This window comes from Empidonax traillii, unplaced genomic scaffold, assembly GCF_003031625.1.
Source record: "Empidonax traillii isolate 1590-97213 ecotype Southwest subspecies unplaced genomic scaffold, ASM303162v1 scaffold37:size1818073, whole genome shotgun sequence".
In the NCBI taxonomy this organism is placed as follows: Eukaryota; Metazoa; Chordata; class Aves; order Passeriformes; family Tyrannidae; genus Empidonax; species Empidonax traillii.
In genome coordinates, this window is record NW_020955230.1 from 1217971 (window position 1) to 1239168 (window position 21198).

At 36.1% G+C, this 21198-nt stretch overlaps 1 protein-coding gene across 1 annotated transcript in view; it reads right to left on the reverse strand.

Annotated features, from left to right (window-relative positions):
- The window catches only part of APC (APC, WNT signaling pathway regulator), an 83317-nt gene that overhangs the window by 9071 nt on the left and 53048 nt on the right, over positions 1 to 21198 (reverse strand). The window contains exons 6-12 of the mRNA XM_027878038.1: positions 18393 to 18476; positions 11396 to 11500; positions 7607 to 7705; positions 4576 to 4954; positions 3460 to 3555; positions 2469 to 2608; positions 1037 to 1114 (exon numbers count right to left, since the gene is read on the reverse strand). Coding sequence (XP_027733839.1) covers positions 1037 to 1114; positions 2469 to 2608; positions 3460 to 3555; positions 4576 to 4954; positions 7607 to 7705; positions 11396 to 11500; positions 18393 to 18476 — 981 coding nt within the window. The remainder of the gene's footprint in view (positions 1 to 1036; positions 1115 to 2468; positions 2609 to 3459; positions 3556 to 4575; positions 4955 to 7606; positions 7706 to 11395; positions 11501 to 18392; positions 18477 to 21198) is intronic.

Consider the following 21198-nt stretch of genomic DNA (forward strand, 5'->3'; position numbering starts at 1 on the left):
ATCAAAGGTACTGGCTTTTGTGTGTGGGTACCTAAAACAGAGATCTGAAATGAGGCTTCATGCTTTCCAAAACAGTTGAAAATTTTGTCCAAAAAATTCAGATTTGTTCTTTACTCTTATGTCTGTGTAAGAGTTATCTAATCTCAGGGGAGATTTATATAGTATTTCCTAGTTGGAAAATAGAACAGTAACACTTTCCTGTCTCACAGATGGTATGATTACTTTAACTGATGTTTATAGAGCTCTTTGAAGTCTTTTTAAAATACACTGTGCCTTTTGTAAGCAGAATAAAGTCTGCACCTTTTGGACTGATGCGGGCCAGTCCAGAAGTACTGGCCTGGGGATGCCACAGTATACCAATATCAAAGTTTACCACTAACCTTTATCACAATTCTAATATTTTTCTCAATTTTAACTAGTCAGTTCCTCCTGCAGTGGAGAGTATTTTTTGTTAACAATGTTTAAGAAATAAAGTCGATTTTACTTCAAACTGGTCTATCTGATGATTCATTCATACTGCAAGAAAAAAAGGGCTTCCTTTATAAGAGCTATTCCAGTTTGTTTACAATATGCATTAATTAAAATTGATTATAATTTAATATTTAATTACTTTAAACAAGTGCCATACCAATGAAGAAAAGTGCTGTGCTCTCAACTTTCAGGATGACCATAAGCACTTCCTAAAGACTTTATTTTCAAACTGTTTTCTTTACACAGCAGGAGCCATCAGAACAGACGCTCAGGTATCACTCTGAACACATTAAGATCTCTCACTTACCTTTAAACATGTAAAAAAGTCCACTTTAAAAGTGGACTTCCACTAACAGATCAGTGTCACAAAATTTAGGTTTTATAGTGTTACAATATGTTACAATAAAAAACCCCAAAGCCAAAAAAACCACAGAACATGACCCCATAGGTAAGAATTTTCACAAGGAGAATGTGAGTCCTAATTGGTGAAATGAGTACAAGCATTGCATCATTGTTAAGGCAAACAAGATGACAAAAGAAATACTTAATCTCAAAAGAATCTTACCTGCTGTAAGTCTTCACTTTCAGATTTCAGTTGGGCTACAAGAGCTCTCATGCAGCCCTTCATGGAACATAATGTAGCCTGTTACGAATTGGAAGAAAAAAGAAAGTGAACAGTATTAAATGACAGGTTAGATGGCTTGCTTCTGCACGTTTTGATATTTTAAGCAAATCATAACTGAAGTTTAATGAAATCTTCCTAAGAGATGTTGCCAACAATAAATATTTTGTTTTACAACTACTAAAACTTAATGTAACTATCTGTTTCAATACATAAGTGATAAAATTGTGCTAAATTCTTGTATGTTTTACCACAGGTCTAGGACATGATCAGGAACTTTACTACTTTAGAAGCCTTCTTTAGTATGCACCAGATAAGATACCTACTGTCTCACAATCACATTTTTTCTTTTGAAATAAATGTAGTTTAAAAAATGAGTATTTAAAACTGACATCATAACACTTCTGACATTTGAAGAATGACTCTTTAAGAATAATGTAACTACTAAGAAGCTGAAAGGCTTTGAAATAATTTCTGAAAATGTACAAAATTATTCCAACCTGAAGTATGCACACGAAGTGTACTACTTCTCAAATGAACAATGTGTGCATTTACAACTCAAGAGTAGTTCAGTTTATGCTAAAAACCCAGTAGCCTGTAGCAGTTACTGACTGGATGATGTAAAGAGCCAATATTTGTGAGGCAAGTTGTTTTGCAGCAAGGATTTATGCTTTACTTTTGTCTAAAACTTAAAACCCAAGTTCTCTGAAGCCTTTTATTTCCATTCACTCCTGAAGTATCTTCCTTTTAGAGCAGAAAGATAAGTCTTCTCAGTATGAAGTTATTTTAAGATCCACAGCTTAGCAAAACCTGGGGCAAGGATTTATCGGATCTTTCCATCTTTTGAAAGACAGGCCCTTTTCAGAAATTGGAGAATCAATTTCCCCTTACAATGATTGAAGTAGTGCCCAGCATGAGCCAGAAATGCTCCAAATATTTAAAAGCAAGCTCTAGGCTGAAGAGGTTTGAAAAAGTTCACTAGGAAGTTATAGTATTATTAAATAACTGACAACTTTAGAAAATCTGACTCAATTAGCAGTTTTAGTTCAATATCCTTGGAAGAAAAGCAGTCACTGAAAACATTATGTGCATATTAACCTAGTGGTCATAAAAACGTCAAGCCAATAGATAAATCCTTATTCTCAGTGACAAACTAAAAGTTATTTAATTTTATATGAGAGCCAATACTATACTTGAGTGATACAACATTCAGTTTGTGGTGCTGTCAGGAACAAGATGGAATGACAAAAGTATTTTGAACTTCTTTCTTGAGCTCAAACCCAATATCCTGTCCTGAAGATTTATCACCTGTGTTGAGAACTGTAATTCAAACACGTGAACTGAAATTACTGCATGTTTACAGTTCTGCCCTCACCTTGTTTGCCACATCTCCAAAAGTCAAGTTTGTCAGAGCCATTCCAGCATACCTCCTCAAGGTAACACTATAGTGATCATTTGTGAGTCCATACATTTCACAGTCCACTTGCAACAGTTCAGCAATGGCCTGCAAACCTCCTTTGGAAAAAAACAATCAAGAAAAGGAGTAATATCTGTACTCTAGTATGGTAAGTACAGTTCATACATACCAAGGAATAATCTGCATTTTTAGGTACAGAACAGATATCAAACATCTGAAACTCACAATGCTCAAAAAGGTATTTGAATCATTAAATGCTGCCTCTGGATCTTGAATCCTGTGCCTAGCAGCAGCTAAAAGATAAGACAACATGACATTGGGATTTCATGGGAAAATGAAAGCAGGAGGAATTATGAGAAGCAAGAAGCACACTCATCTTTTAATTCCATCCAGCCAAAATCCTGACAGACTTGCACCAGGTACATAAAAGTCTATTTAGTAAATCTGAAAGACTATCCATTTAGTTATTATCACCGTATTTTATTTTCTGAGAAGAATTCATGCAGTATTTTCCTTGATACTGGTAAGTGGCAAATTAAGGAAAATTGCATGCACAGAACTTACTCAGAACGGACTAAAAAATTCAAGCAGGAATCAATGCAGAACAAAAAATCCTCACCAAAACACCAACAAAAAATCTCCCACTCTGGGAAGTAGTCTCCACTGTCAGTCCAATACTTCTAAAATTGCAGGCATTTCCATAATAATACTAGTCTTCTGAAATTCGTAATTCATGGCAGAAAAACAGTAACTGATATAGTTATTTATCTACTGGGAAATGGTGTGGTTAATTTAAACTGCATTCGTCACTTACATCTGACACAAATGATTATGTCTTTAAACTACTAGAAAAAAAAAAAAAAGCCATATATCCAGTGAGGAACACAAGGAATGTCAGAGTTTCCAGGAAGCTTCTCAGAGGAAGTCAGAGAAATACATCTGATCTTACCAAGCTCATTCATTGCATGCCTGTGTTCTTCGTCAAATGACAGTTTCATCAGAACACACACTGCAGGACAGATCTGATGATCCACTGGAGCAGGCACTGATCCAGAGATAGGTAACAGTTAGTATTTCCTAGGTGATTTTGTCTAGATTTTAAGTTTTTTAAAGCAAATCTAATCTTAAAAATAAATCAATTGCAGTTTTGTTCAGGGTTTGTATCTTCCCAGTAAACCATGAACAGACAATTAGTTAAAAATGTTACTGAGAAAACTGTGTACCGCATTTTCTGCTGAAACACAAACCAGGAAGAATCCTGATCCATGTGTGGAGTAAGAAATATGACTTGCAGTATAAAAATATTACCTCGTCACTCACTAATAATCTTCGTGAAGCAAATCAATATGGTTAAATATTCTGGTGGCATTAAATAATATGCCACATAATCTGAAGCTGGTTTTCTGGGTGTTCTATGACATTATGAATGGTTAATTGAACACCTTATCTCATAACCTACAAGTTTTTAAGTTCATGTTTTGTGAGACAGATTTTGGATAATGCAGAAATGGTATTGATACATCTTGTTCTGAGCCCCACTCCTATTCTTGTGGTGAACTCCAACATACAGGAAGCAGTAGTACATCTGCCATGGACACCTACAGAAAGCATTTACAGAATGTCCTCAATTCAGAGAAGCAGCTAAGCAATCCAGAAGGCTAAATCTTCCCCCCGCCCCTGCCCCCCAACTGCTCCCTGAGAAATCCTGAATACATCAGCATGGAAAGCAATTTGGGATTGTTTATCCATTAAAATGTAAAACAGAATGAGAACATATTATTAATTTACAGATTACAAATATAAACTACTAGAATTACTACCTTGAAAGCACACCAAGGTCTATGATTTAAATAAAAAGTGTACAATAGGGTACAAATATACCTGTAATACATATTATTTCCTAATACTAATTCCACTTAAAAAAAGGTAAAATACATACACACACATATATGTATAATAATACTTGCATATATTCAACAAGAAGTCAGATTAAGGTCGTACTTTCTGTAAATTCACTCTTTTCAGTATATCCTTGAAATGTTTTTATATGTCTTGCAGAACCTACTTGGGTTTTTGTCCTGGTCCATGCCTTGTTCATGTGCCTCCTGCCATTCCCAACACGTTTCACAGTAAGCACGGATCTGCTCCAAAAGATGGAGCACACGGATTTCCCGTCTGCCTCGCTTATCATCAGGCTGGGAGTGAATGATGTTATGCAGTGCAGCGCTGGCTCTGGCACGGGCCTCTTTACTACCACGAGAGTTTCCTAACAAGACAGAGTCTTTATCGTTGCCATGTAAAAGCTGGATGAGGAGAGGAAGACATCCAGACTGACGCATGGCTATGCAGCTGTCCTGGGAGCTAGACATTGCTAGCAATGTTCTTGACATGTCATCTTTATCATGAGTACCAAGCATTGATAACAATGAATACACCATTTCCACCTGCAGGTCAAATGATTTTAAAAATACAGTTACGTTTTAAAAACACACATTAAATTAAAATGAAGTTTGAATGGTACATGTGAGCAAAAAAAATCATATTTAATGGTGCAAAAAACGGTGCTATTTAGAAACAATTAAATTAGAAATTAATTTAGAAACTACTTCAGCATTCATAATCTTAATGAATTTCACGTACTGGTTAAGTGGCTGGAAGTGGGTGCTAGCTGTGTGTAACTGTATTAATCTACAAGACCTATAGCAAGAACTTCCAGATTTCCATTGCACAAAAAGATTAAACAAACATACTGATGAAGTTGCTTCAGTCTGGGAAAACCAAAATGTCTTTTAAAATTATATCTGTCTTAAGAAAACTATGTTCTGTATGAATCACACTTTATTATAAAGATGTTCTTTGGTAAAAACCTATGCTATGTGGTATTAAATACAATTATTCTAGACAAGGGATATGAATTATTACACAAATTTTTAGTTTACATTATGTTAAAAAAATTTGACATCCCCTGTATTTAAAGTTTTCCTTTAAAATACTTCAAACTAACGGATAGTTTTTTTGTTAGGAAACGGACTTGTATATGGACCACGTTATTTACAACAAATGCAACACTAAAGAGTTAAATTAATATTTTTTCAAATCTACAGGGATTAAAAACCAATAAAGTAACCAAATGCTTATTAAATGTATATAAAATACTGAGCATTTGTCCAATTAAATTAAGCCACAAAATCCCAGCATTACTCATTTAACTTGGAGTAACCAAATTTCTTATTAAAAATAGCAATTTTTGAATTATTCCCTCAGCTGTCATGTAATATTGTGGTCAAGGCACTATTTGGTTTGTATTCCCTCCCACTCCTCAGTAATAGCTTTCAATCAAGAAATGCACTTGATTCTTCTAGTCAACTTTTAGTAGAATAACAGGATGTAGGAGATGATCTTAGATGCTACTTAGAATCTCCAAACTCCTAAAGCCAAGATAAACAGGAACATTCAAAGTCAAAGCACAGCATAAAAAACTGTCAAAGGGAACTGTGAAGTTGCAGTGTGTATGTTTCTTTAGAATACACTAACTAAGGAAGAAATGAGACTTTGGACCATTAGGCAAAGTTTTCTACTAATAACAAGATATTTGCACTCGTTACCCTACCCGTGAATGATTTTATTTGGTATCTTCAGTGACAATTCAAATGTGCCTGAAGATGAGTACACACACCGAGTTATAAAAAAATGAATAGCAGCAGGTACACTAAGCAGCAAGTCTGGTAACATGTATTTCTCTAAACACTATAGGATTGCTGAGGCAACAGAAGTCTCAGAATCTGTGAAACTGTACGATCACATGCAAAACCCACTGAAATAGGAGCCGATTTTGTGACAGTGTAGCATCCCAATCTGGAGACCCTATCTTCCTGGTCTGGGAAAAATCAAATATAGCATTAAAACAAACCGCTCTGATTCTTAAAGGAGAGTGAATTTAATCTGCTTTATGCAAATCTCTTGGCAGATATTTCAACTGTCAACTACCATGCATTGTTAACTGCATTTGGAAGGTAAAGTTTTTGCCAGAGAATAAAGCTGAAGAAGCTACGAACATCAGGCTTCCAGGTTGCAACAAATGTATTAAAGGGAAAAACTAAAATCTGTTTGTCTGTCTCTGTATACACATGCTGCCTACAGACTCATCTTTCTGCATCTGTAAAAACATTCCTTTATTTAGAATCTCTACCACTTCCCCTTCTGCTCAGACATTAGTATTAACCATTTCCTACCCTACAGCACACTCCATTCAACCCATTTCTTTGCCTGTATCCTTCCACACTGAATCCCACTCCCTGCCTTCAAGGCTTTTCCACTGTTTGTAGCTTTGGGGAGTTCTACAGTTTGCAGTGAAAATACTCATGGATAGATGAGCTGATGTCACCTCCATCTGGGATGTGCAGGATTGCAATCACAACATTATAATGCTTATTTTAAGGCTCAAAGTAATTAACAGTATGTCAAGCTAATAGGCTTCCTAGAAGACTTCCAAGTCTTCCTAGACTTCTTCCAAGACTTCCTACAAGTCTTCCAAGAAGACTTGGCTCTGCACACTATCCACAGTATCCACACTCTTGCTGATTCCAGAGGCAGTATGAGATCTAGTGGTTCATGACTTTGCCTTTTTCTTCCCCTCACATCCTTCTGACTGTGGTCTTTTGTGGACAGACACTGTGAAGGGCTTATGTAATTTTTTTTTTGGTCCATTTTATTTCTTGGCAACTGCTTTTTATTTTTTTGTGGATTTGGACTCTGCAAAAGTATTTGAAGAAGTACTCTTAAAAAGATTAATTTTCATCACTGATTATAAATCAACATCACAAGATTGTTAGATTTTCCAGTAACTTCTAGGAATCATTTGTTCCTTACTGTAACAACTCTTAACTGATCATCAACAAGTTAAAAAAAAAAAAAAAAAAGGAATTTCTGTGCATATATTTTAAAAGTTGAAAAGTATCCTAAAATTTTAACTTCATAAAATTACTATGTATGGATAGATCATTCAGCTAACATTAGTACTACTAGCAGAAACAATGAGGTTATTGTATTAGTAAAAATGTAGCATTAGCGACCTGTGGTTTGTAATCTTCGGTTACCTTGGTACCCAGATGACTTGTCAGTCTGCGAGGAACAGAATAGTTACTACTAGAGCTCATAACACTGGCTGTCTCGTGGTCCATTCGAGCAGCAGAACCCTACAAATTCAAACAAGTCAGTATAAAACAAAGTCTGAGTAAAAGCAACAACTGCCTAATTCAGTTTCAGCACTGAATGAATTGTACTGACAGTAATGAAATATCAACTTCTGTTGAGTCCTCTTTGTCCCAACATAACTTAAGAAGTCACTGTTAAACCCAGTTTTATTAACCACTTTTCCCGAGATTTAGTCTCAATAGAATTGTATTTTCAATGGAACGGATTAATTACTATTTTCACCAAGAATGAGGAGTGAACTTTGTAACCTGAATAATAATTTTTACAGAGTGGGGGAAAAAAAAAAAAAAAAACAGCCTCGATTTTTATGTCTGACTATGTAGTGGAATAGGTCTGTACGTCTTCAGAACAAAGCTAGGTATTCAAGAACTGCCTAATACCAAGAGAATGATCTGGACAAGGAGTGACTCTATTTGAATTGTCAATATCAAAAGCAAATTCTGATTCGTTGAGTAATTTTTTAATGAAAAACTATAACATAATGCTGGCACTACTTGATGCCATTTTCCTAGAAATTATTGTAAATAGTATGCTCCTACCTGTATTAGCAAGACTCTTATATCAGCATCTTTGTCCTCCTTTAGTATGTTTTGTGTATTTACATTTTTCCTTTTTTTCACTATCTTTTCCCACTAATTCTCTTTACTTTTCTTTTATTTGCTGTTGTTTCTTTCTTTTTCTCTGTTTCCTGTCTCTGAAGGTCCCCTTGTTATGTCACTCCCTTCCCATTCGCTTTGGAGAATTCAGAAATGTACTTGTTTAGGGAACACTTTTAGTATTTAGTATCAGAACAGTGTTTTACTCAGGTAGTCACCAGTCTTTCTCTGATCCTCTACAAAACCTAAGATCTGTTCATGAAATTATTGCCCTTATTTGCAAAACAATGTTTTCAAACTATATGGATCTACAATATAACTTTAAACAAACAAAAAAAACACAGAAGAAAACTCCACGGAAAACATTTTGAAATAATTTCTGTGTTTTCTGTGTGCACTATAAAGGAGAATATTCCTTTCTGAGTATTTGTATTCATACCGTTCAACATCTTAAATGTGAAGTTGAAAAGAGACTATAAATAAAAGGTAGGAATAAGTTAATGCAGTGTTTGTATAGACAGAAAAAAAATCTAGTTATGCTGGAGTATGGAAACACACATTATTATACTCATTTCACTCTCCCATTTGAATCCAGAAGATTTCATGCAGGTTCCAGAAGTATTATGCTACATGAGTATAACTGGAATGATTTAAATTGACACAATTTATTCCAATATACATTTCCCATGTAAACAAGCCCTTATTTTCTCTGTTGACTATAGGAAAAAATCAAAATCTGAAAGCTTAGAATGAAAATCAAATTGGATTTTCTCAATTATTCACTTCAATAACGTGCAGTGCTAAGAATATGGGAAGAATTCCCAGATTTTAACACAGAGCAATCCCTTTGTATCACCTTGACCTCAAAATACATTCAGAGGATTACAGGTTCAACATAATGTATATGTCAGAATTCTCCATTATTAAGCTCAGCATGATCCAAGAATGTAAAAATGACATAGGTTTGGAGCGCTACCTACTAAAACGTATCACAGTGTAGACAGAAATAGCCTAATTATTCTATCATTTCCCCCAAACTGTATTAACGTCAATTCAGATAACTATTTCTTTCAGAGCCATCATGCAGCCTTGCTACTTGGAGGACGCCAGGATGCCCAATGAAGTGTAACTGCATTTCTTACTGGCTCCTAAAAACTAACGTGAAAGACAGAAGGTGTGGCCATTCATGTAACAAAATGGGAAACGACAAGGAAATGCTGTGTGGACCTTTCCTGTGTAGAACCTTCTCTTTCAAAATCATCTCCTCTCTACTTCATCTTGTTTTCTCCTTTTATACTTTTCTGTCTTTAACTCATTGTTTTACCAGGCTTGCTATCTACCCTGACAATTTGGCAATTTTCCCAGGTTTGTGACATATTTTCTTTACAAGACGAACAATCTGAACCAATTTCTTTATGAATCTTGCAAAACAAAAGTTTGAAAATACTTTTACTTAGGCAGGAGGGTAATAAGTGTAATGGGAAAGAGAAGACGGGTGAAAGATGGTGCAGGAAAGGACATACGTGAATTCTGAAAAATCCTGCATTCAATTGGCAGTGTTTCAATTAACAGTGACTGCCAGTTAGAATCAAATTATTTGGTTGAAACTTATTTTTTTTCACTCCATTGACTACTGATTGTTCAAAGTATAGTGAGTTAGTTTATCAGAAATTAATGTTACGCCCAATCCATTAAACCTTCTTTCTCTGTCTGGACTTGCACTGAAAGCAAGTAATCCCCAGATGGCTGTTTTAATATAGATAGAGTGCCCTGGCTCTATCCACCTCCAGGAGGAAGGAATATGCATGTTTTATGTATTTTTATAAGGCAAAACTCAGTATTTTACAAATCCTCAATGTAAGGCCTCAGGTGAAGTATGAATGAATCTTCCATTTGGGTAACTCTGCCAAGATATGACAATCCCCTCTTCCTTCCTTCTCTGTAAAATACATTGTGCAGAAATACTCCTAACTCATCCTCTGAAGGTGGATGGTACAGCAACAATACATCAATTATTTATATACATTATGCTTTCAGCCCCAAAGCAGCACTGAAGTTTTTTCTTCCCAAACAATAAAGCTGTCGTAAGAATTAAGAGTCAGAGCCTCAATCAGATATGGATGACAGAATTTAATTCCAAATGGTGATTAAATGTATTTCACAAGCAAAATCATGGGCTCTGCTTACTATTTAATCAAATGAAATATTCTAGCCAAACCAAAATTCTTTCTCATATAAAGATCTTGTAAATCTTCTTTACAAGACACTTTCAGAAATATTTAAATAATTCTACTTCCATAGAGTAGCAAAAATATTTTGCATATGAATTCAGCTACTAATCTGTAGTGTGAAGTTTTAGGAACCCCAGTTACTAGTGGGAATGTCTCAGCTACAGTTGGAAATTACGAGGAGAATGACCATGGTAAATAAATAAAAGTACTTTTAGCCAAAGAGAGAAGTCATAAATATTAATGAATATTGGTTTTAAAAGACAAGAATTTAACGTACACCTCAAAATAATACACTAATGTATTTCATTAATAAAAGGAAAGCAATGAAAGATTATTTAGAAGCACTTAAATAACCCTTCAACCTATTTCCAGGAGATTACCTTCACTGATACTACGGTTTCAAAGCTTTAGGTAAAACAATATTAAAGAAACATTAATGATAAACCTGCCATTTGCTTCACCTCTTTTTTTAAAAATCACTGATATTTCAGTGGTAATTTCTAAATTAAAAATTTGAACAATTTTCCATAATTAAATCACACTTTCAATATTAAAATTCATGTACAATAAAATACATTTTCCACAGCCATTCTTGTTATCTCCTTCAAAGCATCAGGCTCATTAATCATTTAAACAAAGGAAAAACACTCCCTGCATTATTGAATATTTATACCTCTCCCTATTAAAAAAATTCCTTCCAGTAAATACAAGAAATTTCCCACACAGAGATGGAAAAAAGGAAAACATATGTATTTTTTAAATGAGTACGCATGCAAACACAGAAAGGTAAATACCAATACATTAAGTGACATACACCTAAAACCACACAAAATACTCTATTTACCTGACCAGTACTGCTAGCTGCTGTGCTGATTTCTGCTGCTCCTTGACCTTCATTCTGCCTCTCTGTATCATGGGAACCTGCATCATGCTTGCTTTGAGGTGCTCTCTGTAGACACAAGAGTTTAGGAAATTACATACCGAAATGAAGTGCACTTTATCATTCAAAGCTTTCGGGGCTGTGAAAGCATCTCTCCTGCACCCTCACAAAGCCATCCAAAAGCACTTTCCATTTCACAACCCTGAGCCTCAAAAATTAACAGCCGAGACGGAGTGTCTTTGAAAGGCTGCAAGATGAAAGTGGAGCCCGTCCTCTGAGGATTACAGCCTGGCAAGACAAAGGATTCGCTGTGACACACAGGAACACCATTTTCCACCAGCTGTGCTCACATCCCTATCGGAAATGTAACAGAATTGGAGCAAACAACTGTCTGCTCTGCTCTGCCACGTGATCTCCGCATTTACTGGGGACTGTGGACAGCTCAATTAAATTCGCATTCAAAGACAAGTAATTTCTGCTTGAACAGAAGGATATCTGAACTGTAAGAATCTTTCTAAATGTCAAGGACAAATAGTGCAGAAATTACCACTGAGACAGAAATAAAATTTATATAGCCTGATACTGATCCATCTAATACTCTGTCAAAATAAATTTAACTGATGTAGTAAGCTGGTACAGACAGGTTTCAGTTCCTTCAGGAAATCGGAGTTTTATACATCTACATGAAAATTAACCTGGGTTTCCCTGCTACTGACGGGGATCATGAGATCAAAGAGAAAATCAGGCCTTTAAATACAGTTTCTTAATAAAGCAAACAGAATGTGGCACTTAGTGCCATGGTCTAGTAACCATGGCAGTGTTGGATCAAAGGCTGGACTTGATCTCAGAGGTCTTTTCCAACCTGGTTGATTCTATGATTCTATGAATAACTGAGCACTTATAAAGTATGTGAAGTATCCAACATTATCTATTAATGTGTTTAAAACATTTCAGATTTTCAGAAAGACATGAATGTCCGTGGAACTGATTGAAGTCTGAAACTGAAAGCAGGATTATTTTTCAAGTATTAGTCTTGTTGCCAAATCTCATTTTATAGACTAAGAGGCTATTACCTTAACAGACAAAATAAATTGGTGACTCTACAATGTTCTTGAGCACAACGGCCTATACAGCATTGTCTGTCATACCTTGTCTTGAGGGTATTTATCTTTGACTTTTAGCAGAAACATACTGCTCTTCAAGGTACATGCACTGAAACATCTTTAGTTACCCAATGATCAAACTCATACAGTATCATGGGCATAAATAATTCTGTTTTGTTCATACAGAGTCTCAAACCCAGAAAATATTTAATGCTGAACAGAACTTCAGAAACCTGTAATTAACTATAATACATGTGAAGTGATAACTTAAAAATTAAATCTATACAGTTTAACTCAAGGAATAAGGTAGGTCAAAGAATGCAATAATATTACACAAAGTAATGAGAAAATTGGAAAAAATTATGGGTAGAACGTTTCTTAACATCATATGTTCAGTTACGGAAAACAAGTAACACCCAATAAGCTACTATTCTTTAAATCTGATCTGTAATTTTAAGGGTCACCATCTCTGTCACTGTGTATGAAATGGGACTGCTGTTGGAGCTCATACAGTAACTACAGAACTTTTTGTTCCCAGTACAAGGGGGGGGGCCCAGCCAAGATCAGGCCTTGCTGTACTGTGTGCTGAATACAATACAATATAGGCTGAATCCTTGTCTCACAACATTTTCGATCTTGAATAAAGTGTAATTATGAGTTTGACAAAAACTACATCTAAGCCTCCAGTATAATTCAGGACAGAACTTTCCAGTCATCAGGCGACATTTTCAATCCCATGTAAAAAGCAGTATTAAACATGCCTAGAGGTAAAAAGCTGAATGGTTCATTAGCCAGGCTCTGACCTACTGGGTCACCTGAAGTGAGATAACACTACTTGTCCAAGAACACCCCTCAGGTTGGGGCAATTTTTTTTTGGGTGGTGATGAGGGCGTATGTATTAAATAGTTCTGTTGCCATCTGCAGCACAGACACACAGGTATTTCATTCTCTGACAAGAAAAGTTTCTGCTCTCCTTGACACTCTCTGCCCTTCTCCTCCTACTCACATACATTTCGATTACTAAATGCTATTTATGAATGAGCTGGCTTACAATTCCCCCCAGGTACTCTCAAAAATATGCCATTACAAGAAGTAGTCTACATAACATGTAAATTAATTTATAAGGCGATTTTTAGCAGTTACTAGCAGGGCTTCTCTAACTTTAAATGCAGTATGTGCTCATGACATGCACACACATTAAGATGACATGAGTTGGCAGCTGCACTTGAACACGAGATCTGCAAGTTCACAGTGAAAGAGTTCTTACCACTTCAGCTACTGAAGTAATTTGAAGTGAGCTGTTCTCTATGCAGACTAGCTCAAAGGAGTTAATAACAACACAGGTAGCAGATAGCAGGCTATTCATTGAAAACTGAGTATTTATTATAGATATTTATTATAGATATATTAATATATGTTTAGGCATATATTTATTATATATGAAAACATTATGTATCCACACATATGGATAATGCCAATAGATTTTTGTACAGATCTAGCATCACTGTAAATAAATATTCATCTGACAGACTGCCAATCAGTGGTTGGAAAGACAGTATAACCACTGTAAAGACAGCCCCTTTACACAGTACTTTTCAACACTGAACACAGGACCTGTGGATGAAAATACAGAACCTACCAACCACACCAGCCAAGAACCAGAGCATGTACAGAGCAACAGGTTCTGTAACCTCTACATGAGGCACAGCAGTTGGAGAATGGCACATGGGTCCCTGGGTTAAACAGCACCACCTGTTTCAGAGCTTGACTTTTGCGAAGGCGTAAGCTGGGTTTATAACCCCTGCCATTTCTGAATTCTGGCACCACACCACCAATGTCAGTTTAACAGATTACACTTCTTTGCTCTTGCAGGAAAATGGTGGGAGACTGCATATTACCTACTACAGGAATGAGGAGCTGCTCCATATTTCTGTTTTGTTTGCCACAATTTTCTAAGTGTTTCTGAAGTCAACAATAACTATCACTTGTCAGTTATTAACTTCCATGTACTTACTTGTAGAAAATTTATAAACTCTGGTTATTTATGACACTTGCAAGCATAGTAGGCCTTGATTATTTTTGCTAGGAAACCCAATTATAAATAATTTTACTTAATATCTTGTCAACATGAGTTCCCAAAGCAATCCCTTGTCCATTCATTAGGACAGTTTTATGCCTTTTTAGGCATAAACCCACTGTTTTTTTCCCCAATATTCAACTACCCTTTTATTTTTCTGTGTGTTGAAAACTACAGATATCCTATTATTTTCTAGATACCAGAAAATGCTTATTTCACCATTACTTCACATTAAATGCATATACATACATGTGTTAAGTAACATATGCAAGAAAAAAAAAAACAATGCAACAAGCAAAATTAAGAAAGCATACATATGAAATATCTTGCTACAGTTGAGTCAAAGAAAAAATAAAGTCAGTGAGTCAAATCCTTGAGAACACTCCTGTCCATCACCGTTTAAAGCTTGCTAGGCATAATCTTTGTAAAGAATAAAGTCTTTACATTTTATCTACAGCAACACTGTCCAAGGGAAATAATTCACATATTTCAAATGATAGATATTATGAAAAAAAGGCCTGTATACCACCATAAGAAAGCGAAAACCTTACACTGAGCACTTGCCAAGAATTTGCTTTTTTCTTTTACATAATTTCATTTTGTACCCAACAGTCAAAAATTCTCTTTGGACAGGTCTAACTCTACAGTGGATTTCAAACCTTATTATGAAAATCTTGCAAAATATTTAATAGAAGTTTCATGAAATTTGAAGGTACCGTGAGTTGCATGTACATTACTTAAATCTTTTCTAGAGTCATTCACAAGACTAGGTGATTTGCTAAACCTTAAAAATGCACTAAATTGTGTACCAGAATTTTCTCTGCTAATTGATTTCCAGAAGCTATTTTTTGTTGCAGTGTTGTATTTGGTCTTATTCTTCAAGATATAATGCCCCTGGATTCCACAGTGAATGACATCACCACAGGGCCAACAACAGTTATCAATAGACAAGCTTGATATCTGTTATTGTTGTTACCAGATCTTTATAAGCATAAGAAGCACACTCAATTCGAGTATCACTGGACTGGGCACAGTATACAAGTATAGCAAATGTCTCATGTTTGCACTTCTCAGTTACACAGACTCTGCAGTTTGAGCGCTACTACCTTCCTCCTCACCATCAGAAAATTTCAGAATTAGATCCAGATTAAATCTGTTTTCTGTCAGAGATGCTCAACACTTGGAAATTATTAAAACACATTATAAAGTACTAGTGTGCACGTAGTGGGTGCCTACTGTACCATCAGCACCCTGGTAACTCTGTCCTAAAACATCTAACTATTCAACGAGACATCCCAACATTTTACAGGTAAGACACACCACAACAAAATTTCAGCATATTGGAACTTCAGTGTATGGGCCAGCCAAATAATTTGGTGAAGGAGTGAAAAACTAAGACAAAACCTTCTTTTCTGTAGTCACATCTCAGTGCTGGTTGAGCCCCTGACCTTAAGCAAGTTTAAAATACTGAGTTTTTTAAAATCACAGTAAGAGAAAAACATTCTGTGGACAGGAGCTATTTGACTACACGGGACAAAAGTATCTGTTCAGAGGCTGGCCAGCCAGGTAGGGAGAGCTTTACACTGGAAATGACAAGGGCCAGAGTGATTCTTCAACAAACAAGTTGGAAGGGTAGGGCAGGCAAGGCAAGAGTTCTGGCTGATGGGAACACATAGTTGAGATAAGAGCAATGTCCTTGAGCACAGACACGTAATGAACAAGGTGCAGCAGAAGTGGCTTGGGAAAGCTCTCAAACTGGGCTGGAGAACTGGCAAGGCTGGATGTCTGTCTCTGGCACACTCCTATACTGAACAGGGAGCAGACAGAAGGAGTAAAGTGAATGCAGTCACGGGACTGTACCCTCAGTGGGATCACAGAGATGTGCTGGAATAGCTAAGACTAAGACTGTAACTGAGAAATACAGACATTTTAGGAAGGACAGGCTGGGAAGGCTCAGGGGAGACTTTACTAATCTCTACCTCAAAGAGGCTGGAGCAAGGTGGGTGTCAGTCTCTTCTGCCACCTAACAAATGACAGGACAAGAGGGAACAGCCTCAAGTTGCACCAGGGCAGGTTTAGATTGCATACTGGGGAAAATTTCTTCACCAAAAGGGTTGAAGAGACTTCCCAGAAAGTGGTGGAGTAACCACCCCTGGAGATATTAAAAAGATGTGTAGATGTGGCAGTTCGGGGCATGGTTTAGTGGTGGACTTGGCAGTGTCAGGTTAACGGCTGAACTCAAAGATCTTAAAGGTCTTTTCCAACCTCAATGACTCTGTGGTCCTAGGTGAGGCAGGAAGTTTTCCTTTATGCAAAGCAGCAGCTACAGCAGATGGTGTTCTGCCTGGGGATGAACCAGGAGTCAGTCAAGAGCTTATGGGTGAACATTAGCAGGCAGACCAACATGGGAGTTGTGGACGACATCTACTGAAGACCTCCGGATCAGGAGAAAGAAACAAGAGACACCTTTCCCAAGAAACTGGAAGAAGTCTCAGGTGTAGAGGCCCTGGCCCCCACAGGACCTCTTCAAGTCTGCTGGAGGGATAATAGCAGGATGAAACATTCCAGGAGATCTCCTGACTTCTCTGATGTCAATTTCCTGACATAGGTGATCCAAGAGTCAAAAAGCAGAGGCCCTGTACTGGTTTTGACACTTAAAACAAAGGAAGAACTTGCTGAGGATGTGAAAGTTAGAAGCAGCCTTGGCTGTACTGACCATGAGATGGAAGAGTTCAGAATCCTAAGAGAAGAGTTCAGAATCCTAAGAGGAGGGGAAAGGGCAAAAATCAGGACCTCAGACCTGCACTGGAGGACAGCTGATTTCAATTAAAACCTTAAGGGACTGGAATATCTCTCACATGCAGAGAGACTGAGAGAAATGGGACTGTTCAGCCTGGAGAAAAGACGACTCAGGGAGATCTCAAGGTGTATAAACACCTGGATTGACTCATATATCAAAAGACCAGGCAACTTTAATTTCACACACAACTGTCTGATTCACCTATAAAAACAGGTTTCCTCCAGATCCTGGAACTATGAAACCAGAATTTTTCAAAATGGAAAAACATATATCCATTAGTAATCCAAATGCCGCTTTGAGCTTTCACCATGGTTATTTTGGGTGAACACAAACGATAAAATATTCATGTCCAACACACACTTTATATTTGATTTACCAATACAACAAATGGAGTTGACATTCTAAGTGAATTTCCACTACGAGAGCAGTTTTTCCTAATGGCAATTACTAACATGGAATCTGCAATTTACAAGAAACATCCTGTATTTCTTAATATATAATCCAGTACTTAAACACTAAAAATATACCAGGCTTCTATAATGAGGTCTGACAGAAGCTGTATCGACCCTTTTTTAAAGCTTATCTCCTTCAAAAGACAAGCACACCATGAAGGTGCTTATCAGAGATTCATATTTAGAAAGGCATGTACAACTGATGGCTGTAATTATTTGCTAAAACCAAGACTCGGTCTTTACAATACATTGCATGTTGACATTCGTACTGAAATTTCAAGTTAAACTTTTAACTGATATGTATTACAGATTAAAGCTCCACAGTAGCTTAAAGACTTATGTAAGTATTCCAACCTCAGGTCACTAGAAAGAGAGAGAGTAACACCTTAAGAATACTGACTACTAGATTAATTGTGACATCAACTGCTGGTGGAAATAATCTTGCGTACCACTTTATTCAGATAATTTGGATTTTTAAAAGAAAAAGATACATACCACAACCAAAAAAGGCAAGTAATTGCTCACTAACCTCTGCTTCAGCTGTTTGTGATTGCAGGAGCTGTCGTATGCGAAGAATGTCCTTTTCTATTTGTTGAATTCTCGCCACCCTTGCCTGAAACAAATGGATTTTCATGTTTGATTTTGCTGACTACTTCAGTTGCTACATGCAGTAGGTACTACACGCAGTAATTCAAGTGTTCTTCATAACAGAAGACAGGCATGACTGCAAGCGTTCAAAACATAGCGAGTAGTCAGGATTTTAATAAAACTGATACTCATTCCGATGTAATAGATTGTCACACAGGACACATTCATGTATAAACAAATGCTCCCATTAACTTGCACAATATTCCTGCTTCTGAAACTGACGTTTTATGCAGACCTCTAGCAAATTGTTTCACTTGTATCTCAAATATACTTGCCTTACAAAGATTTGAGAGAGATTTGTATTTGCAGAGTGTCTTTAAAGTATGAGACCCTGATTGACTGCTATTATATTCAGCTACTATAATGATTTGGGAGCTTTGCTCATGCTCAGCCTCTGAAACTTTCTGCTTCTAAAAATCTTGAAGAATGTAACAGGCTAAGTATAAAAAAACCTACATACTGTTTTTTTGGTTTATCTGGGATTTTGTAGACATCTCTAAATCAGTCTTTTACAGCCATATTGCTACTCATTTTCCAGTGCAACCATTCTGTGGTTAGTAAAGGGAATGCTAAAAAAACCCAAAATGTTACAGGATCCATGTACTCCACACCTATTGTAGAGCGAAGCACAAGATGCTTTATGATTCTGTGAAATAATAACTGTGCAAAGTTTTATCTCTCTGCCCGAACCAATTAATTTATTGACATTATTTGACTTAGAATGTGAACAGAACACCAAACTGATTAAACAGTATTTTTTTGTGTGATGGATAGACTAATAAAGTGGATATACAGTTGAAAGAAAAATTCTGATTCTTTTACTCGATTAACATTCACAATGCCACACTAAAAAACCAATCTAGTGAACACTGCAAGAATCAGCATTATCACCAATCTTATTTAACACATTATAATCTAAAATTGGAAGAAAGATGAATTTTTAACTAAGGCCAAAAGATACACATGGAATAGAATCACGGTGTTATCTGGAAAAGTTAGAAGTACAGAAGAAAATATACCCATAAAATAGAACAAATTACTGAAACACATATCAGAAGCAGCTATGGGAAAAGCATCATAAGCATTGATGTTTAGTAGAGATACAAAGCTATAAACATTTGGGTATAAATGTGATTTGATTTTGTAAAGCAAAGTATCAGAAAACACACAGAATCTTCAGCATAAAGGCAAACAGATAATTCATCCCACCCTTTGCACTTAAGTATTAGAAAGATAATAAAAATATATTTTTGGGAGTAACTATGCATTGGTGACATGATGCATGACTGAGAAAATGTGTCTCTCACTGTCCTTAAGAATTATTTCAACTTTACCGAACCACAGAATAGTCTGAATTGGAAAGGACCTTGGAAGCTCATCTATGCCAAGCTCCCTGCCATGTGCAGGAACATCTTCAAGGCTTCTGAAAGTCCTGTCTGGTCTGACCTTGAATGTTTTCAGGGATGGAGTACCTACGACCTCTAGGTAGCCTCTCCCAGTGTTTCACCACCCTCACTGTAAAACATTTCTTTCTTGTACCTAATCTAAATCTACCCTCTACTAATTTAAACCACTAACCCTTGTCAAGTAACAACTGCTAAAAAGTTTCTTACTTTAATATACTTTAAATACTCAGAAGCCATGCGTTTCCTCAAAATTTCCTATAAAATGAGTTTCTTTCAGTGTAACCAGCAATTTAGCCCATAAAGGGCATCAAGAGAATCTAAGTATCTTTGTATACACACCTAAGCACAGGGAAAAGTTTTGTGCAGATGAAAACAATTAAATATTGAACAATTTGCCAAGTATCACTGACTCCGTTGACCAAAGGGACAGGAATTCAATCCAATTTTAGTCCAGAGATTTAAACATCAAACCATTCTTCAGTCTGCTAATTCATTACTTGTATTACAGGGAAACTGGAGAATTCCACTATCTAGAAGCGTTAGTACCAAACACCACAGAAGCAGAAAAAACAATGCATTTTCTTCCACAAAGGGGTACAGCTTAATGAAAAATAGGCAAAAATCTGACATACACAATGGAACAAGCACCAGGAATGTTTTTAATTTTATAACCTATTTAAGAAACATCACTTTTCATTTCTGTTTGTTCACAGAATATTTCCATTAATTTTTATATTTACTTGTAACCTTTATTAACATAAAATTGTTGGATAAAATAACATAACTGTAACAAGTTACAGTTACTTGACTTTCACTGCTCCAGTAAGGCTTCTAACAAAAAGAAATAAAACTCCCCCACAGAGTGAAAGTAAAAATAAGGAGTAACATTTTGGTTTAAAATGTCTGGATTTTTGTTTGTTTGCTTTTTTTTCCCCAAAAAATAAAGATAAATAACAGATAAAATTATTAACTGTTTGGCCTACATTTACATACAAGACCATTGTATGAATTTTCATCTATGCAAGACTCGAGGATCCAAACTTTCATCTATCTTTAGTGGTCTGCTGTTTCAGCAAACTTTTAGGTATCCTGGGATAAATTCTTAAAAGAGCGATCATTTCTTGGGAGATTTTAAGGAACTCTTAACCTAAAAAAAACCAGTTCCTTCTTGTTCTGGCATGAAGGGAAAATAAATTCTATTTGAACATGAATTCAGTCTTAGAATTGAAGTTTTTTTTTAATACATCTTACAGAAATTAAGTTTGCTTCTACTTACTACTA